This window comes from Vulpes lagopus, chromosome 2, assembly GCF_018345385.1.
Source record: "Vulpes lagopus strain Blue_001 chromosome 2, ASM1834538v1, whole genome shotgun sequence".
NCBI lineage: Eukaryota > Metazoa > Chordata > Mammalia > Carnivora > Canidae > Vulpes > Vulpes lagopus.
The window spans coordinates 142,568,451-142,594,319 of NC_054825.1; the positions used below are offsets into that span (position 1 = coordinate 142,568,451).

A 25,869-nucleotide genomic window follows, 5' to 3' on the forward strand; every position below is an offset into this window, starting at 1 on the left:
TTTTTTCCCCTCATTCTTTTTGATATGACTTTCTCTTGTTTTGCAATATTTTTGTTAAACTTCATGTGGGTTTCTCCTATCTAATAGTTGAGAAAGTCCAGATCTGCCTCTACTTCTTATAGACAGGGTGAACAAACCACTTTTGGACCTGCTCTCTGCCCACAGTGTGAGGTTAAATGATCTTCTGAAGGCCACATGGAACGGGCAGGTTGGTATATAAAGGTTGTGTTTCAGAAAGAGTGGAACAAAATAGGGCTATTACAACAGAGATTGTGTAAAATGCAACAGTACTCTCCCAATTCATAAGTCAATATATCACATTTAATCAAACCTTTGGTCAATACACCAACATTGTTCTTTCCCTTTAAACCAATATTTATTGACTAGTACAATCTGTCAAGTATATGCTAACCATTTTGCATGGACTTTTTTTCTCATTTAAGCTTCAAAACAAGCTTGTAAGATAGACATAGTTATTACTCATGTTATTGTTATAGAAATTAAGGAAATGAAGTCTTAGGAAATTTGCTCAAACTCTTATAGCTAGTAAGTGACAAAACTTTACATAAATATTTTCCATCACTATACAACTTAAAGTCAAGAACGGGAAGTCATGTGATGAGCTTAAATCATGGAGACCAAAATTCTAGAAAACTGGAAAGCAATACCTACCTGATTTTTAGCTGTCTACAAAATTTTTCATTAACAGACTAGTATGTAACAAAAATTCTTGGCCATGTTTTTCTTATTTGTTAAAGCTTTTCTGTGAAGTTAAAATAACTACCTTAATACCTGTGACTATATCCACATATTACCACAGTCTCAGTGATTGAAGACTTAAATGAGAATTTTTTTTTTTAAATCGTAGTTCTTTTGACTCATATAAAATTGGGGAGAATATCTAATCTAGCATATATCTTTAAAAATATGAATAATTCATTTTGTTTTATTGTATTTCTTACTAATATTGCTGGTATAAAATTAACTGAGATGTGAGTTATTGCAGAAAATGATGACAACCATCATCATCAATATGCAAACATCCCAACACTTTTAAGTATCAGGAAGACAACTGCATCAAGAACAAAAAATAAATCCTTGTGTCCCACACCCATTTAAAAAATTTTTAGTTCATTCACACACAGTAATAATAGATTCACAGAGGATATGCCAAGGCATTTGGGCCTGTCTCATACTTTCTAAGTGAGCTGCACTGCCCACAGTCAGGAAAAACAATTGAAATATAATGTAAAAAATAGAGACATCACTAACTCATCAGACACCTAGAATGTCCTTCAAGTCAGCAAACAACAGACTGCCTGTGGGAATTGGAATCTCATTTTGTTAAACACTGCTCAAAACCAAAGCAAGTTCTTCATATATCTCAAAGTTCTCAATACTGGCATAGACTGAATCTGTGCTCACTATGGCAAGATCAAATAATTTTCTTCCAAGACAGTATTTGTGATGACAGTTACTGAAAACGAAAACCATACAAATCCAAACCATCAAAATCTAGCCAGAAGGACAAAACAAAAGAGGAAGAAAAAAAATCAAGAGGTTTTTTTATTAAAAAAACAAAAAAACAACAAAAACTCCCTAACACAACTTAGGAGGACCTACCCTTTTTTACCCAATCTCTGAACAGTAAGCAAGGATAATGGCCTTCAGGAATTTAGTGTCATCAACACTCCTCCCTCTTTATACATTTTCTTCCTGCTTCCAACCTATTTTATTAGCTCAAGAGTTTTACCAAATAATAAAACTAAATTTTTAAACATAAAACTGTTGCTTGAAAATTAGTCACATCAAAAAAAAAAAAAGAAAATTAGTCACATCATAAAATTATGCACCTACTCGACCACTTTGCCCACATCCAAATAGCAAATTACTGACCTGTACCCAGCCCTATTTTCACTTCATGTTTCAGGACTTCTAGCACATTGAGAAAGCCACTGCTGAGCCTGTAGAGAGAGGAGATAGTCAGAACAAGGGGACCCATGTGTTTCCAACCAAAAAAGAGGATACCAATGCAATAATGATGGCGATTTCACTAAAATTATGTTTCCCATCATATCAGCCAAATCCAATCGCACGTCCCAGAGTAAAAGGTGATCATAAAGGAGCTTTAGTCCTTGGGTCGAGGTTAATCTCAGGAAGGTACAGAACAGCAAGAAACAGAAGGAAAATGGGATCATTTATAAGGAAAAATAAATGAAGAAAGTCGATCTTTCAGGTAGTGCAAAAGTCTATTGGTCTTCAGTGTTTTTTTTTTTTTTTAAACCAACTTATCAATGCTTCTATGTTAAGAAGTAGAAGTTATAAAGCATTATCTTTCCTCTGTGTCTGGGATCCTTTGTTACCCTGAGTCAGTAATGACATGCAAAATCAAAGAGGGTACTACTAGGAAGGGAGGTGCAGGTTAATGAGTCAGGGCCTGAGAGTTCACAGGCTGCTGCTGAGGACCGTAGCAGCTAGGAGAGAAGGTTCCAGGCTGAATTCTGGACATTATGACCTTGAGCTTACTAGATGTGCCACCTTTCTATAAAAACAAAGGAAAACTAAAGTGTTCCTTAGAAGTCTGAGAAGATGCAAAGGTCAAAGTGGTCTTGCTTGAAGATACACCTAACTACCATTGTCAAAGCCCCAATGCACAGGCAATAAATCTTTTAAAGTTGTTGGAGAAAGAACAGCAGTGACCATCTAACAGAAATTTATCCATAAAGAAATTTAACTTCCAACCTCAATTTGCAAAACTGGATCATCTTTTAATTTAGATAGTGTATAACTAACCCATGGGATGTTAAATCCTTTCCCTATCTGGTCAGTTGCTCGACCATAATTATGGTCCCTCGCCATACATGGACAAGATTCCCTGTCATGCCCCATCATGTCTGAAAACCAGAGGACTCTGGAACCTTTCAATACACACCAGAAATATAGCTCTGTGGCCTTCATGCCTTTCCTATACCACATCTGACATGCATCCTTTTTGCTGGCCGACTCCCTAGACTTCCAATCACCAGTACCTCCCAACTCTACCAAGGGGCTCTTCCCCCATGACACAACCTACTCTGCCCTTGTTTCAGGAAGGTCAGGAGTTCCAGGGAATTAATGCTTCTTCACTTCACCCAGCAGCCCTCCACAATAACTGACAGGTCTGTGAGGATAACTATCCCTGCTTCCTCACCCCTTGGGCAGAATGACTTTGAGGTCTGTTTTGTACATTGGTTCCCTGAGTTTTCTGGAAGAATCAAACTTCAGGAGCCTACAGTGGTCACATGCTTGATGATACATTCTTACTGACTTCTTTCCCTTCTCTGTCTTACCAATCAATCCCCAAAAGTGTTTCCTCAGATCACCTCCCAAATAAACTACTCGTACATGGATTGTATCATGGTCTGCTTCTCCAGGAACTCAAAACAAGAGGACACAAAGTAACCCTCAAAAAAACTAAAATCCAGTAGAAGCTAAATAAATTCCTTGAATGAATATATGAATGATCCATCTCAACCTGCCTCTAAGTGGGAGGAATTATAGTCTGGATCAACTAGCACTAGAAATGAGATCCTTTCTGTAATGAATCCTAGAACATGGATTCTTAATCTAGCATCCATGGGTATCATGGGATCTATTAATTTCCTGAAATTAGATGTGACATCTCTATCTCTATGAGCTTTTTTCTGAAGATACAGGTCATAATTTTCATCTGACTCCCTTATAAGATTTAAGACCTTTGAAAGGGTTAAAAACTAATTATGAATGAAGCTTTGAATTCTAGGAAATTACAATAGGACATGGTCTCTCCTGTGTGAACTGACATTCCATTGGATCCAGCAGCATGACATATACCATGGAGTGCTTCTCGTAGCACTGACCTTTCTGACTACAAAGCATGCAAAGTAATGGGAAGTCAGTCCCCAATCTTGAGAACACCTGGCTGGCATATGCTGTAGGTTTTGAACTCTTTCTGTTATTTATACTAATGTCCCATTTTTTGCACAAAAATTTTAAGAGATGTTGTGTTCTTCAAAGGCAAAAATATCCTTTTTTGAGTGCTTTTTCTCCCTATCAACACACAGGTGAGCCTCTGTGCGTCTATCTGGTTCCTGTCCCAATCAAACAGAACACTAGGAGAAGGACATTTGGAGGCATGACTGAGAAAACAAAGGTATTTAAGCTGCTAATTTGCAACCCAAATGATCATACTCTACCAACTAATTATTGCATACTTACGATAAGTTAGAATTGGGGCAATGTGAGATAGCTGCTCCTCGTTCCTTGAATACCTGCAGTTCTTCTGCAGTAAGGTAGCAGCCATGTGCCATCACTGTCTGGAGAGAAGAGTATCCTGTGTGGAGTTTACCACTTAAAAATGTTTCCAATAGTCTTCACTGACAGCAAGATGTTACAGGCACAGACAGAAGCTGTGACTTGTCTGTAAACATCTTCATAAGACCATTTATGATTACTTGTATGTATAAAATCCATGTACAAGTTACTCTTCAAAAAAGGCCTGTAAAAACACTGGATTACACAATTCTCAGCAAATATGTGGATCTTACTTTTTTTCTTTTTTTAATCCATAAAATAATGAGGGTCCAGGTGATCTACAGCAAAGGATATCCACCCAGCTCAAAGATACTATGATGTCTTCATCTCCGCTTTAGAAAACAACCAAGTTACTTTATTTTCTAATTCTACATGGTGAGCAACCAGTGGGGCTGTGCTTATTCCTATCTTAATCAGAATTTACTATAAGTAAGTTTTCCTTTGTCAGACATGGAAGCTGTAAGCATAATCCTGGAAAGAGTTAGGCTTTTATTTCTGCTCCTAGTTAAATACAGGCACTGATGCTCTCAACACATATAACCAAATAATCTTTATTTATCTATCTTTTAAGTCTTTTTAAAATTGGAGTATAATTGACACAACCAAATTAACCGTTTAAGAGGCACCTGGTGGCTCAGTGGTTGAGCATCTGCCTTTGGCTCAGGGCTTGATCCTGGTCCTGGGATCAAGTCCTGCATCAGGCTTCCCGCTGGGAGCCTGCTTCTCCCTCTGCCTGTGTCTCTGGCTCTCTCTCTCGCTCTGTGTCTCTCATGAATAAGTATAAAAAAATCTTTAAAATAAACCCAAACTGTTTTATCACCTATATTTACATTTTCACAAAATTAGGAAATATATTTATTAATTTGGAAGACAATATTATCCATGAAGGCAGGCACTGAACACATACAACACTTCTCTATTTAGTCCTGGTAAGATTTGTGGGTTTCCTGAATAAGACTTAAGCCTTTCTTGCAATATATATATATATATATCATGTAATATTACTCAGCTATAAAAAAGATGAGATATTTCCATTTCCAACAACCTTGATGGGCATTATGCTAAGTGAAATAAATCAGACAGAGAAAGACAAATACCATATGACTTCACTCATATGTGGAAACTAAAACAAAGAAAAATTAATAAGTAAAGAAACAGAAGCAGAATCAGACCTATAAACAAAGAAAACAAAGTGATGGTTGCCAGAAGAGAAGGGGCAGGAGGATGGGCAAAATGAAGGAAGAGGAATGGGAGACACAGGATTCCAGTTATGGGATGAATAAGTCTTGGGAATAAAAGGCAATATAATCAATGGTAATAGGGAATATAGTCAATGGTAATATGTTGTATGGTGACAGGTGGTAGCCACACTTGTGGTGAGCACAGCATAACAGAGAAAAGTTGAATCATTATGTAATGCTCTGCATCAACTTTACTCAAAAGAAAAAATAATAATAAAATAAAATAAAAAGGCTTTACTCTTTCAAAATTCTTTTTCTTTCAGTACAAAACCTGTTTCTAATAGCTTTCTCCTTTGGGAGACACAGCTCAATGACCACAGAATTATTAATAAAATAAAAATTTCTCACACTCTGTGCAAATAAAATTAACATGCAAATAGGAGGTTAATTTATTAATCATATGGAAATATATGTAAAGGAGGATGAAAATCACAGTGTAGCATTTACAAGATCTATGTAGAATATTAACCTTTCAAAGTAGTCATATTCAGCCCTCTGTTCATCATCCCAAAGAATTTATTCACTGCAGTAGAATTTATTTGCTGCAGTAGGTTCAACTCTTCATGCAGTCTGTACAATTCATTGGAGGCCAAGGGGTATATGGTTGTAATGAGGTGTCACCTCACTATATTAATTTTAATTAATGTAAAATTATTTAGTTATGAAAGTATTATATACTAATTTTTTAAAGCAATACCACAGTGTTTAAAAATAGAGTAAAAAGTCCTTCTGTTTTCTCCCTCAGGAAGACCGTTTTTTAACATTCAATGTTTGTACTCCCTTATACTTTTTTTTAAGAGACAGGAAGAGAGAGAGAGCGAGGAAGAGTACATAGTGGGGAGGGGCAGAGGGAAAAGGAAAGAGAGATTCTCAAGCAGGCTCCATACGCAGCATCAACCCCAATATGGGGTTGATGACCTGAGCCCAAATCAAGAGTCAGGTGCTTAACCACAGAGCCACCCAGATGCCCCTCCAAATCATTGTTTTTAAGTGAGCATGCACCCACACATACACACATCAAAAACAAACAACCCTTATAAACATTCTTCCTTGTGAGCCTGTATACATCATTCTTGCGAATGCTGGATAAAATTTTAATTATGGATGTTCTATAATCTAGACAATCCCCCACTGATAGACATTTCCTGACTTTCACATTAATTAACATTCCTATTTATATTCCTTACAGAATGGATCCTTAGAAATGCATCTGCTAACTCAAGGGAATGCACATTTACATTCTGATGGATACTGACAAAATATCCTTGGGCCAAATGACATTCTTACCCCCAAAGTCTTTAGATTTATTTACTGGCATGAAACTTCAGGCCGATTTTTAACTATACATCCATGCACGCGTGGTGTATAAGCTTTACTCTAGTTTGGGAAATGCGCACATGTTGAAGTCTGAAGATTACTATTGAGATTTTATTTTATTATTTCATTTTTTCCCCACTGCCCTCCATTCCTGAGATCTTAAAATGTAGATAAATATGCCATACTTTACACAGATTATGTCATGATATGCAATGTACCTTATCTGTCAGAAGATTGTTTCTATCATACACATCTGTGTAATTTTTATAATCGTAAAACAGGCTCTTCACAGCTTCAACTTCACTGATATTTTCACTTATGTGGCTCTACAAGAAAAGAAATAATATTTTCAATTTTCTAATGTGAAATACCATTAGAAATTATACTTCCTACCCCAACAATGATAAGGATGGTTTCTACTTGCCTATATAAGACAACAAAGATTCTACATGTGCTTTATTGAAAACAATTATTCATATTATACATAACATCTATAAGAAAAATAAACTATGAATGTGAGCATGATAATTACATCAATATGTAATGTTCTAGCCCTAACCTTAATCCATATTATGTTCTTTCTATAGCAAGAATGAATAAAAATAAAAAGTACTTGAAGAGAGTCAAGAACCTAGCTTTTTGTGGCAACTTGCCTCTTCTGGTACTGGCCATTAAGAAAAGAGTTTATTGGCCATAAAAGGACAGACAGCATGGTTCTTTCATAAGAAAACTGGAACTTGAACAAGGAGAGATGAATGTTAGCCCAAGTTCTGAGCCTAGTCATTTGTCTTAGGGTGAATCAGTTCTTTCCTTTGGGTCTCTACATTCTCATCTCTCAAATATTAGGGTTGGGCTAAATGAGTGATTTTCTAAATTCTAAACTCTTCCAGTTTTGAATATGTTATTCATATAAAAATTCATAGAAATCCAATATGTAAAAGGCATAAACAAGTTGCGTCTCAGGAAGAAGCAGGATTGGGACTTAAGAACACTGTCCTCATTTTGCGCACTTTGCCAGTTTCCAAAATAAGTTCTTGTACAGAAGACAGTTTGCGAATAACTGAGTTTGACAATTCTGAAGTCACCAAAAAAGAGCCCATAAAAATCCACATCCAATAGAAACAAATGAGTCCTGGCCCACACACCAACCTTACTCCAGGGCACCATAAACCCTGAGAGGGCAGTAAGTACTTTTGAGACGCAACATTTAAGTGTAACCACTCCATCCCCTTGCCTAAAACAAAAATCATTCCAGATCAACTGGTGATGAGTACATATTATGGGGGAAAAACTCATGAGCAAGTTGTCACTTCCAAGAATAGCAAAGCCATTTCCCTTTCTCCATGAGGTAGAGTGTGAACCAAATAAGAGAAAAAAGAGCAATAGTCTAAAATAGAGTGTTCTACCTAGAGGGTGAGCTCTATCCTGGCCTTGAGGAAATCTAGACCACTAAGGAAATACATGGGCATCTGAAGGGAAGAAAGGTCAAGCCGATGATTCTTTTCACTTTGATAAGGTTGAGTAAATGCTGAATGAACATGCACACATGCATACACCTCCAGCAAAGATATACTTGATTTTGTTTTGTGTTCATGGAGTTCAGGACACACTACCTCCAAATGTGGCACTGTAGTATATTGTACATTTTAAGCTGAAGGAAAATAGCTGAAGATCAGAATGACCTTCCCCTATCCATCATCCCTGTAACAGATCAAAAAACTTTTATGTGAGGGTGCCCATCCTATACTTGGAGGAAAGGAGCAACCTTATCTCTGAAGACAAAGGGGTGCCCAGAAGAATCCAAACAACGATCATATTCCTCCATGACTGCTCACTTGTCACCAAATCTAGCCTAGAAATGCTCCTGTTTCTTACTTTGCGTCTTCATTTCCTTATGAAGGCTCCTATATCATGTAAAATTTATATTAAATACATCTGTATGCTTTTCTCCTTTGTCAATTTAGTCTCCAGACCCAGCCAGGGACTCTAAGAAGGTCAAGGAAGACTTTTTGCTCCCCTACAATTGTATGGGATTGAATAAAAAATACAAATACCACAGTCCTCCGAAAAGGGAGAAGGGTAATGAGAATAGTTAATGAGCCTCAACAAAATAAATCTTATTAAAACAAAAGAAACAAACAAACAAAAAAAACACCCTCCACCCTGATAAAGAATCAATGTGTTGCCTTTTCCCTAACTTGCCCTTTGTTATAAGATAGTCAACTCTTAAGGGGGAAAATTTTAGTGCAGTCTGTAATGAAGCTTGGACGGGGGAAGGGGAGCTTGCAAATCCCAATTTTAACCCAGCTGAAAGCTTCAAAAAAGTGCTTTATTCCTAAATTGCAACCATTTAGTGACAAAGTAAGATACACTTTTTTGTTCCTGATTTTAAATTAAGAAACTCAGAACAAAAGGGCTGTTAAATGCATTTTTGTAAGGTAGAAATTAGGTTCTTTTTGCTTCTCAAATAATAGGTGGTTCCTCCAAAAATGAAGGCCTAGAATACTGAGAAAAGGATCAAATAAAAGAGAAAAGTGGGAAAGAAATGAATTAAATTTATCCTACAGAGAACAGGTAAGCAGTGTCTCATTGATCTGGCTTGGTTACATATGATGTCCTTGTCTCTCCATGCTTGATCAAAGAAAATCGAGGGTAAAAGGAAGTTGAAGTTTCTTATCTGGGAAATTAAAGATGCAGATTTAGGTGATGTCTGTAAGAGCCCTTCCTGTCGTTTGATGCTATTTCTCTAGAAGATCTCAGGAGAAGAACTGGAGATTACCAACAGAATTTAGGGTACTGAGAAGTCTTGCCGGTGTTGACAGAGGCATGTATAGGAGAAAAACACCCACCTGAATATGCAAATTATGGATCTTCGCGATGCTTCCTAGTTTATTCAATAAGGTGTCAGTGCAGGAAAGAGAAAAACGTGGTGTCACTATGGGCTTCACTCTAGAATACTGAAAATAATAATTTAAAAAATTGGTAAGGAAACTATGGATATCATGAATGCATGGCATACCTCAACATGCATATCATACAACGTGATAATTTTATGTCTTCATTTTGGGTGATAGTCCCTCATTCTAAGAGTGGGTGGAAGTAGTGGGTTTCATGGAAACAGCTCATGGCTAAGGACAACAGAGAGACTAGCACCAAGTTCAACAGAAGATCTTGTCTCAAATGACAGATACCCCCAGTCCTACATCCACATGAAGGCTCAGATGAGGCCTTGACTTGGTGGCCTCCAAGAAGAAAAATGGGAAGCAGAAGAACTTCTAAAGGAGACTGCTATGGGAAACTAAAAGTTAAGCGGTGGCCCCTTCCCCAACTACATCTTGGGGAGGCGTGCTGGCCATGGCCTCCCTCAGGACGTTTAGTGGCAGCACTGGCTCTGATGTCACCCAGGGTGAAGGCTGAACAGGTGGGAAGGGCTCCAAGGGGAGTGGTGAGGATGTGGAACCACAAAGCTCCATCTGATCTCCCAAGATGAGATTGAAAGTAATGGGGTTTTTATGGTTTCCAATCAGCCCTCAAAAGTTGGTAAGGGGAGAGTCTGGCTTGCCCGTCTAAGAGATTGCACAATGGAGCTACGGTCCAGTCTGCTGGCGGCAGAGGCAGGAAACAGCACTGCCTCCACAGGCTCACCAATGCCAGGACACTGCAAAGAGGAGTGTGTGGCTGAGGGTCTGCAGGCCATGTGACATACCAAACATTAGGGTCCAAGGTGGCCAATGACTGGGGCATCAGGACACTACCCATGCTTCAGACCAGATCAGGGAATCCAAGAGGCCAGAGTCAATGTTGATATAACCAACTTCCAGTTGCTATCAATCTGTCCATATCCCTGAAGCCCTCTCCCACCTCCCCCTGGGCCAGTCCTGTGTATTTAGAAGGTTCCAGAAGAGAGGAAGGGAAAGCCATCGAGAAGACAAAAAAAGGCTGACCTCACAGAACTGAGTTGAGGGTCCACTGTAAAAACAATCTAAAAGCTCTGGGAAAACATTTCTGCCTGCATGGAGTAAGCCAAATGTACACAGACTAATCTTTACCAAACAACTTAATAACAAATCTTACAAATAACACAATAGCAATCCAAAACCAAGTGGGGAACAAGCTTACTTACGTTCTTTTGGAGCATTCTTGACACAAATCTGAAATAAAGCAACAAATGGGAAGATATAAAATTTTGGATTTTAAGTAGTTTTTTTAAAAGGAGGAAAATGTGATACCTACATGTCTTCATATCCATGCAAACCCTTCTGACGCTATACGTGTTTCACCACCACTAATTAAGGATTAACAAGTAGTAATTACTCTGCTTTCTCATTTGCATCCAGAGAGACAGAGTGCAAAATCACAGGGAGATGCAATTTTATCATCTAACATCAGCTGAGCTGTTCATGAGTATTCCCATAGCACTCAAGCCATTCTACTGGCTTAAGCTCTATTTGGGGGAACATTTCAGGGTGTCATGCTCCAGGCATATTTAGAGTCTTGGAATCCTATGCACCTGGAGACATTTAGAAGCCACAGGGCTCTCTCCTCCTTTACAGAGTGAGAGCTACTTCTCACACAGTATCATCATTTCCTTTCTTTTCTTTTTTAAAAATTTTATTTATTTGACAGAGAGAGAGCAGAAGCAAGCAGACTGGCACGCAGAGGGAGAGGGAGAAGCAGACTCCCTGCCCAGCAGAGAGCCCAACGCAGGGCTTGATCCCAGGACCCCAGGACCATGACATGGTCCAAAGGCAGATGCTTAACCAACTGAGCCACCTAGGTATCCCTCATCATTTATTTTCAAAGGCTGAGTCCTCCTGGGCACAGATGTTGGGGTAAGACAGACACAGAATAAGCCCGAGGTGCTGTAAAATGGAAAGGGTGGAGGAAATGGGGCTAGACAGGACAGGGGTGGCAATCAGTGATGGTAGTTTCTGTAGGGTCCATGAAACAGCTATTTGTACCCTGACTGAAAAATTTTACTAGCTACCTTTCTGCCTTCTGGTACTCCTTTGTTTCAGAATAAAATGCAGATTAAGGTTTAGTATGACCACACACCGACACCCGTAAAAAAGTTCAGCATGTGGCCAATGATAAGACGAAGGTGCTCACTTTGCCCTTTCTGTGAGCTGGTGGCAGTTCCTAAGCCACCCTTTTTCAGAGGACACATTTAAGGTGGAGGATGTTTGGAACTGTAGAAAAGTTGGGCTTCGGGATCCCTGGGTGGCGCAGCGGTTTGGCGCCTGCCTTTGCCCCGGGGCGCGATCCTGGAGACCCGGGATCGAATCCCACGTCGGGCTCCCGGTGCATGGAGCCTGCTTCGCTCCCGGTGCATGGGTCCTGGGGAAGATTTACAATGGAAGAATGCTCTTCTACATCTCTTGGAATGTTGAATGCCATACAACACAATTCCTAGTCAAATCAAAATCCTCAAGGGACTATGGAAAAGCCATTAAAGAAATGTCGATAAAGTACTTTTGGGATTCATAGACTATCTCAATGTAATATTATTTTATTTATTTTTTATGTATATTTTTATTGGAGTTCGATTTGCCAACATATAATATAACCCCCAGTGCCCATCCCATCAAGTGCCTCCCCTCAATGCCTGTCACCCAGTCACCCCATCCCCCCACCCACCTCCCCTTCCACTCCCCCTCGTTCGTTTCCCAGAGTTAGGAGTCTCTCATGTTTTGTCACCTTCTCTGATTTCTTTCTCTCCCTATAATCCCTTTCACTATTTTATCCCAATGTAATCTAAAAAGAGCATTAACAAAAGCTCATGACCTCAGATGAGAGGATGACCCCACAACCAAAAGTAATCTGATGCGCAGACCACATACACTTAAAGCAATTCAATGGATAGGAGAAGCCTCCCATCTATAAAAGAGAAGAGGGAAGTGGTAAATCATTAACTTTTAAAAAGAATAGTTCATTTCACAAGGGGATTGGCCCTAAAACTCCTATAGCAAATTCCCAGAGGCTTCAAAATAGTATTGACACGCGACTCTTTAGGAGCAGACCAACTGCATAAACGAAGGCAGACCCACACAGTGACATATGTGCATATCTTCCTGGTCCACAGAGGTTACTGCTCCCCATCTCTAACTCCATCAGTGCCTCAGAGGGATCTCCCACCAGATAAATCAGGACAAATGTACCTCTCTGTTTCCTTGATTGATGCCTCAGTGGTTTCCTTGTATTCTGGAACAGTGGCATTCATATCCATGCAGACTTTGCCCACAAATGCCCGCTGCCCAAATTTATCTGTGAGGCACACACAAACAGAATCCGAAGTCAGGTTGTCTTCTCCCCAAAAGACTATTTGTCTTTTGGAAATAGGAAACACATTTAAATTAAAATCATTATGAAGACACAAGTGAGAATGTCAAGTGAGATCATCACACCATTTAAGAACAATAACAATGGCAACAAAACCACACTAAATTCTGTAAGATATAAAGGTCTTTTATTGACTCATTATTCCTTGGATTACTAAGGACTCAGTGATAATATCTGATTACGGTCTAAACTTGTATGTGCCCAATGTCTTCTGTTACGTGTAGGGTTATGAGGAATACACTCAATAATGTTATCCCTCTGCCTGTGTCTCTGCCTCTCTCTCTCTCTCTCTCTGTGACTATCATAAATAAATAAAAAAATTTAAAAAAAAAAAAAAAAAAAAGTTGGGCTTCTAAAACTTGCATCAGGATAGGTTAGGTCCTGGGGAAGATTTACAATGGAAGAATGCTCTTCTACATCTCTTGGAATGTTGAATGCCATACAACACAATTCCTAGTCAAATCAAAATCCTCAAGGGACTATGGAAAAGCCATTAAAGAAATGTCGATAAAGTACTTTTGGGATTCATAGACTATCTCAATGTAATATTATTTTATTTATTTTTTATGTATATTTTTATTGGAGTTCGATTTGCCAACATATAATATAACCCCCAGTGCCCATCCCATCAAGTGCCCCCCTCAATGCCTGTCACCCAGTCACCCCATCCCCCCACCCACCTCCCCTTCCACTCCCCCTCGTTCGTTTCCCAGAGTTAGGAGTCTCTCATGTTTTGTCACCTTCTCTGATTTTTCCCATTTTCTCTCCTTTTCCCTATAATCCCTTTCACTATTTTATCCCAATGTAATCTAAAAAGAGCATTAACAAAAGCTCATGACCTCAGATGAGAGGATGACCCCACAACCAAAAGTAATCTGATGCGCAGACCACATACACTTAAAGCAATTCAATGGATAGGAGAAGCCTCCCATCTATAAAAGAGAAGGAAGTGGTAAATCATTCCCGGTGCATGGAGCCTGCTTCGCTCCCGGTGCATGGAGCCTGCTTCGCTCCCGGTGCATGGAGCCTGCTTCGCTCCCGGTGCATGGAGCCTGCTTCGCTCCCGGTGCATGGAGCCTGCTTCGCTCCCGGTGCATGGAGCCTGCTTCGCTCCCGGTGCATGGAGCCTGCTTCGCTCCCGGTGCATGGAGCCTGCTTCGCTCCCGGTGCATGGAGCCTGCTTCGCTCCCGGTGCATGGAGCCTGCTTCGCTCCCGGTGCATGGAGCCTGCTTCGCTCCCGGTGCATGGAGCCTGCTTCGCTCCCGGTGCATGGAGCCTGCTTCGCTCCCGGTGCATGGAGCCTGCTTCGCTCCCGGTGCATGGAGCCTGCTTCGCTCCCGGTGCATGGAGCCTGCTTCGCTCCCGGTGCATGGAGCCTGCTTCGCTCCCGGTGCATGGAGCCTGCTTCGCTCCCGGTGCATGGAGCCTGCTTCGCTCCCGGTGCATGGAGCCTGCTTCGCTAAATCATTATGAAGACACAAGTGAGAATGTCAAGTGAGATCATCACACCATTTAAGAACAATAACAATGGCAACAAAACCACACTAAATTCTGTAAGATATAAAGGTCTTTTATTGACTCATTATTCCTTGGATTACTAAGGACTCAGTGATAATATCTGATTACGGTCTAAACTTGTATGTGCCCAATGTCTTCTGTTACGTGTAGGGTTATGAGGAATACACTCAATAATGTATATAAAGGGTCTGGCACGCAGAGCTTAGAAAAGATACTGCTGCTCGTCTTATCTGTAGCAATGCCAATTATTGCCATCAGTGGGGAATCTGATTTAGAACTACTAGTAGCGCTCAGCACTTCCGGAACCTATTCCTCATTAGAGATGCTACAGAAGTTTTATTTCAGCTAGAAAGTTGAAGCTACGTGGGGCGATATTAATTTTGTGTACAATGTCTCTGCCTCTGTCCTAGGAGTCTTGCAGTAGTCTTTTTGCCTCTCTCTTTCCCCTGTAATTCGTTGTAATACCTAGCCATTAGTTACTCCTCCCTGAAACACCACCTTTATCACATACCTCATCTGGCTCAAAATCTTTGAGTATCTGATGCATATTTGAACCTGTCCACAATTGTATCACTATGGATTTCCCTGTCACCACACCTTTGTCCATGTCATTTCCCCTGTTGGGAAGATACTCTCCTCTATCCCCATTTGATGTCCCTGTAATGCGCCGTTTAAAGTCCTCCTCTATGAATTCTTTCCAGTTGATCCAATTCTGAGTTTCCTCTATCTCACCCAAAAATAGCAATATATATTTTCAGTGCTCCCCTTTAAGCCTCTGGCTGAAACTACTTTGGCTAAAAAGCAGAAGTACCAGCACATCAGCCAATGGTACTTACTGATCATCTGCTATGTTCTGGGCACTGTGCAAGATACAAATTTTGGAATTACTCATCTTTTTTTTTAAGATTTTATTTTTTTCTTCATGAGAGACACACAGAGGCAGAGACATAGGAAGAGGGAGAAGCAGGCTCCCTGTGGGGAGCCTGATGTGAGACTCAATCCCAGGACCCTGGGATCTATCACAACCTGAGCCACCCAGGTGCCCCCTGGAATTACTAATCTAAAGCCAATCTCATATCTGCTTACTAGCTGTGTGACTTGGGCATGTTATGGCCTCTGGGTATCAGTTTATCCATCTATAACGCGAGGACATTAACAACTACTTCTAAAGACTGTTTGCAACTGAGCTGAGATAATCCATATAGAATGCTTTGTGCAAAGCCAGGCATCTAGCAAGAGCAAAGCAGCGGTTAGTACAGTTATTAATCAAGGCATGTGGTTATTAATTGGTTAATCCTGTCTGGCTCCTCAAGGGCAGAGACTATGTTCTATTTCATTGTGTTCCCATCATCTAGCACAGTGTTCTAAGTCTAGCCAACAGCCAAGACATGCCTGCAGATTATAATACATTAAACTGTTGCCACCGTGAGAATTAGTAAACGCCCTAAATTAATCTACAAAATTCAGACCCATACACATCATTCTGGAATCAAAACCATAAGTAAATAATCATATTACTTACACAATAAAAAACATTCAAAGGCTATATACAAACACCTAATTACTTGCAAGAAGTGCAGCACTCAAAATCTAGCAATTAAAAGGCAGTACAGCCCACATGTATCAGTCATTGCTGGGCATGGTCTGACTGTCTTGGCTTGATGTGTCCATAAATCATGGTTTCATTTCCTCACCTGCGATTTCTGCAAGGAGCAGAGATGAGTCAGTGTGAATTGTTCCAAAGTAACAAGCTGTGGTTGTTCCATTCTTTAGTGTTCTCCTCTAAAAATAAATCACAAAAACCATGAATCGCGTGTGCCCAGAAAAGTCACATGGCAAATAAAGATGAAAATAGAATTCTAGTTTTTAATTTTAAAATGTTTTTACTTAAAGGGATGCCATCTTGATATGAAAAACAGTTAAGGAAAAAAAAAAAAAAAAAGAAAAACAGTTAAGGTAAATGGCAAAAGTATTTATATTCCGAAAGTGTGAGCTGGAGAAGAAGCTGGTACTTCTGATTTCCTAGATTTCACACCGTTCTGTGTTGCAGAATTCACAAAATGTAATACTAATTAATTCCTTGCTTTTTAGAATTATTTAAGGATATCCAAACTTTATTGCATCAAGAGATGAATAATGATATTTTTCCATCTAGATAGAAGAGGGCAAAATTATTCAGCCAGATTTCTAGTTCAACCTGGCAGATTAGTCACATGTATTTATCTCCCTTCCTTAGCAAATTTCCAGTAAACTAACAGTAAAGGAGGATAAAACGTATTAACCCACAAGAAAGAGACATGAGCAGAGAAAACATTTCTACATGTTCTTAGAAGACAAAAAAGACATGGATGAGAATCCGGAAGTGACTTTATAAGGGGAAAAAGAAGCAAAGAGCTGTTAACAGAAAATTGGCTGACAGTCTGTATACAGATGATTAAACCCTGGCAGGATCCTCCTCGTCTTTGTTGAAATCAGCCAACCACCCCAACCTGATTCTTGCAGGAGAGGTCCGCTCTTGCAGAAAAGGAGTAGTATTGGAAACTAGGCACCCAATATGGCAAGGTACAGCAGAGACTGAAAAGAATTTTAAGTGGATAATCTGGTTGACCCTCTGAATCCTTGGTCACTTTCCTCAAAATGCCACATATGCAACTCCCACCACTCCTAGCAGGACTGAGGAACTCTTTCCTAGAGAAGAATGGCTGTAGAAGGAAGATATCCTCAAATAGCATTTGGGGCCCATAGTTGAAAAGGCTGTTTATTGCCTTCACTTTTCATCCTATAATGAAGTTCACTAGTCAGTAAGTGATACTCCCATCTAGACTTCCAATCAGCATTTTAGAGCATCACACTTAAGTACAAAAAATATGTTTAAGGTTCAACAGACATTGGAGGAAAGTTCGTATAAAAAAGAGAAGGAGGAAAAAAGAATCTGGAAAAATATCTCAGAGGAAAGAGGCAATCCATAAGGCAAGAAGGGTGCTTGATTAAAAATAAATCTATGGGGGCACCTGGGTGGCTCAGTTGGTTAAGCATCAGACTCTTGATTTCAGTTCATGTTATGAGCTCAGTGTTGTGGGATTGAGCCCTGAGTCAGACTCTGTGCTCAGTGGGTAGTCTACTTCTCTCCATATCCTTCTCCCTCTGTCCTTCCCCAACTCACATGTACACTTTCAATAAAATAAAAAGAGGGCAGCCCCAGTGGCCCAGCAGTTTGGTGCCACCTTCAGCCAGGGTGTGATCCTGGAGACCTGGAATCGAGTCCCAGGTCAGACTCCCTGCATGAAGCCTGCTTCTCCCTCTGCCTGTCTGTCTGTCTCTCTCTCTCTCTCTCTCTCTCTCTCTCTGTCATGAATAAATAAATAAAATCTTTTAAAAAAATAAAAAGAAATAAATATCTTTTAAAAATTATGATTAACATTCTCAATTAAATAAAAGAATATACTGCATTCACAAAACAAGAACAGAATGCTATGAAAATCAGAGAAGAGCTGACAGTAAAGCTTTTTATAAATGAAATTTAAAAGTCAATAAAAGGATTGTAGGACAAATTTAAAAAGAATCTTTCAGGGGAAAAAATACTTCACATTTAAGATAATAGGGAAGAACATGCCCTAGTTTAACAGCCACTACTCAGCTTAAACCAATTGTTGAAAAAAACAAGTGAGAGCCCAGTGACATTAGTTAGTCCTAAAGGTTGGGAGAACTGGGAAATCTGGACTTTATGTCAATCTTTTAAGATTGTTTAAGATACTTTGTACATGAAATAACACATGTCTGGCTGCTGGAGTTGTTTAGAGCCTGACAGTTACAGATAAGGATAAACCCTCCATCAGAATCACAAATTCAGGAAAAAGGCTACTAGTATCATGACAGAGATATTGAATTCCATCTCCAGCAACCAGAAAAATGCCTAAATTCCACGGTGTGCCGAGGAAATAATTGTTGAATGAACCCCTGAGGAAGCAGAATTACAAAGCAACAAGAGACATAAAATGAACTAAAATTAGCAGCCTTAGATGAAGAGAACAGGACATTGTACCCTTGAAAGAGAAACAGGCTATTGCAACAGTTAAGAGTGAATTAATGATTTGTAAAATTAGGCCACAGCATTCTCTACTAATGTAGCATGAAAGAGACACTAAAGTATATACAGATGTTTCCATATTTTTCTAACAAGAGTTATCAAGAGAAAAATGTAGACTGGAGGGAAGAATATATGGGAATGGAGGAGGAAAGAGAGAGAGAGAAATTTCTCAGATGGAAGACAGGAGTTCTCATATTGAAAGAACTACATATTTAAAAGAATGAACTGAAAAAAAAGTCTATAATGAAATCACAGAATGTGAAGAATGAAGAGAAAACCTTGAAGGCCAGCAAAGTAGCCAGAAAGGAATGAGAGTAAGAGTGACACCAGCACATTGGATGCTGATGAACAAATAATTTCAAATGGAATTCTCTCTACTGCTAAAGCACATCATTTGAGGGAACAAAGTAAAACCATTTTCAGTAATTCAAGGATTTAGAAGGTTTATTACCTACCTTATTGGAAATGATTATCAGAGGCTAATATTTTAAGACAATGAATACAAAAGAAGACAGGGATCCAAGTAGCAAAAGAAAAAGCTCATTGTTAAATTAAATACAGATGTTGAAAAATAAAGTGGAATTAAAATTTAAAGTTAAAGCTTATTCTATTATAAAGATTTATTTAGGGGATCCCTGGGTGGCTCAGTGGTTTAGCACCTGTCTTTAGCCCAGGGTGTGATCCTGGAGTCCAGGGATAGAGTACAGCATCTGGCTCCCTGCATGGAGCCTGCTTCTCTCTCTGCCTGTGTCTCTCATGAATAAATAAAATCTTTTTTAAAAGATTTATTTATTTATTTGATTGAGTGAAAGAGAAAGGGAGAGTGGGAGGGAGCAGCACAGAGACAGGGACTCTTCAGCAGACTCCCTGCTGAGCACAGAGCCTGACCTGGGGTTTGCTCTCACGACCTGAGATCATGGCCTGAGCCAAAAGCATGAGTCAGACACCTAACTAACTGTGCCCCTAGGGACTCCTAAAGCTTATTTTAAATTAAGTGTAGATGGTGAAAAAAATAAACTAGAACCAAACCTCAGATGATAGAACATATGATGTGGTAAGAGGTATGGATGAAGAAGGGAATATACATAAGGTTCTTGTCTTGTTGGAGGATATATTGAAAAATGGTAGAAGACTTGTCTAACACTCTTAACAATCTAATAGAGACATTAAAATGTCATATTGACAGGGAACACACAATCTTTTAGAAACTGGGCAGAAAAATCATAAAAATTGACCTTTTGATCAGGTCATAAAATAAAGCGAACAAAATCCCAAGAAAAATAATCACGCAAGTTGCCTACACATACCAGAATAAAATGAACTCAAAATTAAAATGGAAGTATAATCTAACATTTTCTAAGTTCTCAAAATATTACATAACGTTCTAAAATCTTGGCTTGAAGATAAACTCAAAATGGAAAGTGTCAGCCCTTTAGCAAGAAGGATAATGGAAGTGCCACAGAGACACTCACAGTAAGTCCTCCCTCTGATGGGGGTAGGGGGAGGGAGGGGAGAAGCTTTCACTAGTTGAGAAACTGCACTTTGAAATTGGACTAGAAGGAACTAGAAAGTTCAAGGATTGGCCCAAGTTATAGTTAAAGAACAGGACAGAGAGAAACCACAGAGAAAAAAAGGAAAAGGAAGGAGAGATCGAAGAAAGGAAAGAACCCCTGAGCTACTCTTACTGGTTCCCACTGAGTTCAGCCCATTTAACACATCAGCTACATGTGTGCGACTAATATAACTGAAAGAAATGAATCTGGCTATAAAACCTTACTGAAGAGGAATGCAGTCACTTTCCTTCTTCATTTGTTCTATATTTGGGCATCCTGGACTCAATTCCACCCTAATTCTTCATAAAAAGCTTTCAAGAGGACTCATCCATTAGTGACAGGTTTGTATTTTTCCCATTTATCAGAATCTAATAAGACCAACATCAGACTGTAGGTGTGTTTCTCAATTGTTCCTCAACCTTCAATTCTTGACAAGAAGAGTTTTCAGACTAAGCTTTTTGAGCTCAAAATAGACATCAAACATAGGGTGACTACAAACTTCAAGGCCAGTAGCAATGGCCTCTTCACAGAGTAGATGATTTGCATTTCCAGTGGGCTGCCATAGTGGAGGAAGAGTGGTCTGTTCCCTTTCTCTTCGCCTTGTACTTTAGTGATTTGAAACCTCTTTGGAATTAGTTGGATTCATCAGCTGAATCTTTGACAACCCCACAGAGTAAGCATATTCATTCTATTTCCCAGAATATCTGCAACGCGTTTATCTTGGTACATTTACCACTCTTCAATCCCTTGACTACAAGCTATATAATTAATATAGATTCCTGAACCTTCCAGTCTTTTTAGTTCATTCCAATCCAATTTGAAACTGTAATCTCTCACCCAGTTTGCAATGTTTAAAGGCAGATCATCCAGGCTTGCTTTACTGGGATTTTTTTTTTTCTAAATAATCTCAGGAGATGTTTGTTAATGTATACTTTAAAATTATTTGCAGATTAAATGATCACTATCATCTATGGTGCAAAACTCTGAGATCTTGATTTGCTGAAGTATAGATCTAGGACTGTTTCCTGAGGGAGAAAGTAAAAAAACAAACAAACAATAATGGCTTGGTTCTCATTATATGTACTGTCGTTTTAGCATCCCTTTGCATTGCCATGAGCAGTCGTCAGCCTAGGGACAGGTTCTAGTTAACAAATCTCAACGCATACAGATTTACCATAGCATCAGCACATCCAACTGTTAAAGTGTGCAGGCTTATCTGCTCATAATCAGAAACAGACATATGCAACGCAAATATTTGTAAGAATAAAATCTATTTTGTACCACTGACATTAAATACTTAGCTCTCTGATATAAGAAACAGCCTTTATGGAGTACTGCCTGAGGATATATGTTTCTAGATATTCTAAATGTCTAAACATAAAACAAAGATATGTTTAGGCTTTTAAAAAATATTATAGCACCTTAACAATATACATTTTGACAACAGAGCATATATCTAGATAAAATATTATTGAAACTAATTTTTAAGAAAATCAGTATAAGGAATGAAAATGCTTTACCTTAACAAATATTTTATTCTTTATCATATACACAGTGTAAATTACAAAATTTATTTCCCTCTCTGGGTCAGCTACTAGAAATACAGCTTTATGCTGTATTTGTGACAAATTCTAACAAGCGCATGGACTCCCATTGCAAACATTTATCTCTCAGTTTTATTTTTTCTTTCCTCTCTTTTTTCCTTTGCCATGCTTTGGTGACTCATTTGCTTCCATTGTATACTATGTTATTTGAAGATATCTCAAGCTCTTTTTAGAACAATGAGAGGTATAAATAATTTTGAGAATAAAAAGATTTGGTGCGGTTAATGCAATTCATTAACACAATGGCCCAGCAACTTCATGCACCGTGTGAGTCCTTCTCAATTTTTCTGGTGTCATGTGGATGCATGCTAAATAAGTAAGATCCACAATTACACTGAATTAATACATAATAATTTAAGCATTTAAAGGACAGCACTTACTTTTACTCCTCAAGGCTTGAATCATGCAAGACCAGGGGAAATAGCAGAATGGCTAGGTAACTGTAGGCTATGATACTGTCCCTTTAGAAGTGACACTATAGAAGATAGCCATCACTTCAGAAGGAAAACTATCAATGGGTCCAACAGCAATACTGAAATATTCGGACTAAGTGTGCTGCATGACAAGAGGTAGTGGTCAGATAAGGAGGTATTTGTAGAGGGTATTCTCAACTGCAGAAGCTGTTTCTGGTTGCTGAGTGGATTTGGCATAGGGATGGAGTTGAAAGAAGGGGACTGATTTCCTTGAGAGAGTGGAAGGTCATTTTCAGAGCCTTCCATCTGTGGTTGGCATACACAATGGTCACTGTTCAATGACCAGACTAGCTCCATAGTTCCCTCTAGTGGTGTTAATGCCCATCACCGTCCCACATACCCTGCTATGGGGAGCATCCTATTTTCCCTTCTTGGGAACCTACTAAAATAATGTGATATCCTTCTAACTGTAATTTTAAATTTAAATTTTAAATTTCCTTGGCTATTTTTTAAAACCAAACATATAGAGCGCCTACCATGTGTCAGGCACTATTCTAAGAACCTCGCAAATATTAACTTATCACAACAACCCCAAGAAGTAGTTACTATCATTATCTCTACTTTATTTTACAGATGGGGAAAATGAGTCACAGAACTTTCCAAAGGTTACACAGCTATTCCATATGGTCCCCAGAACAGCACTGTGGATTGGCAGGAGCAAGGGAACACACACGTGCATTAAACTCAAATTTAGTAACTCAAAACATAAAAAGTAACAGACAGAGAGTAAAGAGAACCCACCAGATTGGGGGCTTGGGGATTTGGATTCAAGTTCTCTCTCTGCTAGGGGTTAGCTTATTTATGTAGTTGAGGTAGATGATCACACACTCCCTGGGCTGTGAAAAGACTAAAAAAGTCTCCATGGTCCATTCCAGCCTTAACTGCCTGTGTTTTATAATTCAAATATGCCCCCCCAAAATGGATATATCTATAGGTGATTTGGTCATAACTCACCGCCACTCACAAGCAAGATACTTACAACAACTCTAGTATATACTTCTTCAGCAAAGTCGATGTTCTGGAATTTGAGCTCTGTGGGAAACGTGTACTTGGTCAGCCAGTCCAAAAGTGGCAGGTCTACATTACTCCCAGCAAAAGAGTACTGAGGGGCATGGATATGTGTATCAACCAGCCCAGGCATGAAGAACTCACTGGAAATCAATACAAGAGGAAAAGAATTTAATAACATCTTCAATCATTTTCCATATCTTTATATGACATTTTCTCTCCATAGTGATTTAATTGCTCACCTCACACAGGCTTAGAGCCAAAGCAATCAGGCAATTGTAAATTCTCTTGTTATGTAGAGATCAAGAAATAGAAGTGAAGCTCTGCTGGGAAAGATACAGCTCCTACATTGGAATGGCTGGTATGAGGTTAACCCAAGGTGATCCACTGAGTAGAAGCATAGCAGTCATGGAACAAGACATCTCATGACTTCGTTCTCATAATTGGAGGTTGTAGGATGAAGAGCAAAGATGAGAAAGAAGAGATTTAAACTTCTAGAGGCATACTGAGGAATTACTCCTAGGTCACTAAGGATGACTGCTGATCGCAGAGTGGCCACAATGCCAGACTCAGTGGTCGTCTTGCCCTTGGCTGACTACAAGAAATCTAGTCCTTTCCCATGGGACATAGGGGCTGAGTTCTGGAATGAAGCAGCAAGAGCAAACTGAGGCTGGTTAGGGACAGACAATCTTAGAGATGAGACTATCAGGGGGTAAGTGGTGTAAGTGAAGACACAGTTGCAGTGCTATGATGGCCTTCTCCAGGTGCTGCTGGTCACTCCTGCTGTTACTCTGGCTAACCAACTAACTTTCATATTTCCACTGATTCTCATAACAGAAAGTCCTGGAAAGACATTTTTAAGAGTTTTCAGGGGCACCTGGGTGGCTCAGTTGGTTAGGTGTCCACCTTCAGCTCAGGTCCATGATCCCAGGGTCCTGGGATCGAGCCCTGAGTTGGGCCACCTGTTATAGGGAGCCTGCTTCTCCCTTTCCCTCTGCTTCTCTCTCTGTTGATGTTCCTGTTCTCTCTCTCTCTCCCTCTCTCTCTCTCCCTTTCTCTTCCATGTAACATGCATGCATTCTCTCTCTCTCAAATAAATAAATAAAATCTTTTTTAAAAAAGAGTTTTTAAAGGCACTACCCACAGAATCGAGGCAGCCCCAAACTAACAGACACAAACAGGTATTTGTTAGAAGACAATAAGTACCACCGCCACCATCACACTGAGAAAATATTAATTATATTTTAATATAAAGAACTTGAGCTCAAAACTTGATGTAACAAAAAATCCCTTATGCTGCCAGTTCAAATGTATACCACCTAACTGAAAGACAAAGCCAGGGGTATCTATAAAGTGCTTTATTTTTAAAGAAATGGGAACTGGGAATGGTGACAAAAATGTTGATGGTGGTGACAGCGATGTTTCCTGAAGAGATGCATGTACAGGGCACAGCATTCACATGCATCAGCTTACTTGTGGGAGGCAGTTTTTTGTTTATTTTTTATTTTTATTAAAGATTTTATTTATTTATTCATGAGAATGAATAAATAAATCTCTTTACAGAGAGAGAGAGAGGCAGAGACACAGGCAGAGGGAGAAGCAGGCTCCATACTGGGAGCCCGATGTGGGACTGGGTCCTGGGTCTCCACACCCTGGGCTGCAGGCGGCGCTAAACCACTGAGCCACCCGGGCTGCCCCAGGCAGTTTATTACAGGAGTTAAGTATATACTTCTTGACTCAAACTATCTGATTTTGAATTCAGATCCCATCATAAAGGAGCAGTGGGATAATCGATGTGTTATTTAACTTCTTTGTGAGTCAGTTTTCCCTTATGTATAAAATGGAGACAGTAGTAGCACCATAGGGGTGTTGTAAGGATTGTTAGCATGTGTAAAAGCAGTGCCTGGATAATAAAAAGCACTCCAAAAAATAGTAGTTATGATGATGCAGTGCTCACAGCAGACTTATGAAGTAGTATTGTTATATTCATTTACATAGGAGAAACTCAAAATTAGGAAATGTAAATAGCTTGAACAAAAGTTATCATTCAGTTAGCTTTGGAGTCTAAATTCAAATCCAGGCAGTTCATCTGCAGGCCTCAGTACTCTTGGTCACTACCCTTAGTAGGACAGGATTTTTTTGTTTAAGATTTTATGTATTTATTCATGAGAGACACAAAGAGAGAGAGAGGCAGAGACACAGGCAGATGGAGAAGCAGGCTCCATGCAGGGAGCCCAATGTGGGACTTGATCCCAGGACCCCAGGATCACAACCTGAGCCTAAGGCAGATGCTCAACCGCTGAGCCAGCCAGGTGCTCCGCAGGACAGAATTCTTACTTCACTTTGGCAATGATGAGCAGTGACAAGTTAGTATGGCAAGAAGGTAGCATTAAATG

At 39.4% G+C, this 25,869-nt stretch overlaps 1 protein-coding gene and 1 long non-coding RNA gene across 3 annotated transcripts in view; one reads left to right on the forward strand and one right to left on the reverse strand.

The window, feature by feature from the left end:
* LOC121484632 overlaps positions 1-25,869 on the forward strand; it is a 64,175-nt gene that overhangs the window by 25,046 nt on the left and 13,260 nt on the right. The window contains exons 2-3 of one of the 2 annotated variants that reach the window (XR_005986085.1): positions 4,083-4,171; positions 9,365-9,464. This is a non-coding gene — a long non-coding RNA (uncharacterized LOC121484632). The remainder of the gene's footprint in view (positions 1-4,082; positions 4,172-9,364; positions 9,465-25,869) is intronic. The other variant, XR_005986084.1, reaches the window with a different exon arrangement.
* Positions 1-25,869, reverse strand: part of GDA (guanine deaminase) — an 80,970-nt gene that overhangs the window by 15,762 nt on the left and 39,339 nt on the right. Inside the window, exons 3-10 of the mRNA XM_041744090.1 lie at positions 23,445-23,616; positions 16,443-16,530; positions 13,049-13,154; positions 11,014-11,041; positions 9,740-9,847; positions 7,109-7,216; positions 4,237-4,334; positions 1,897-1,964 (exon numbers count right to left, since the gene is read on the reverse strand). Of these exons, the coding sequence (XP_041600024.1) occupies positions 1,897-1,964; positions 4,237-4,334; positions 7,109-7,216; positions 9,740-9,847; positions 11,014-11,041; positions 13,049-13,154; positions 16,443-16,530; positions 23,445-23,616 (776 nt within the window). The remainder of the gene's footprint in view (positions 1-1,896; positions 1,965-4,236; positions 4,335-7,108; positions 7,217-9,739; positions 9,848-11,013; positions 11,042-13,048; positions 13,155-16,442; positions 16,531-23,444; positions 23,617-25,869) is intronic.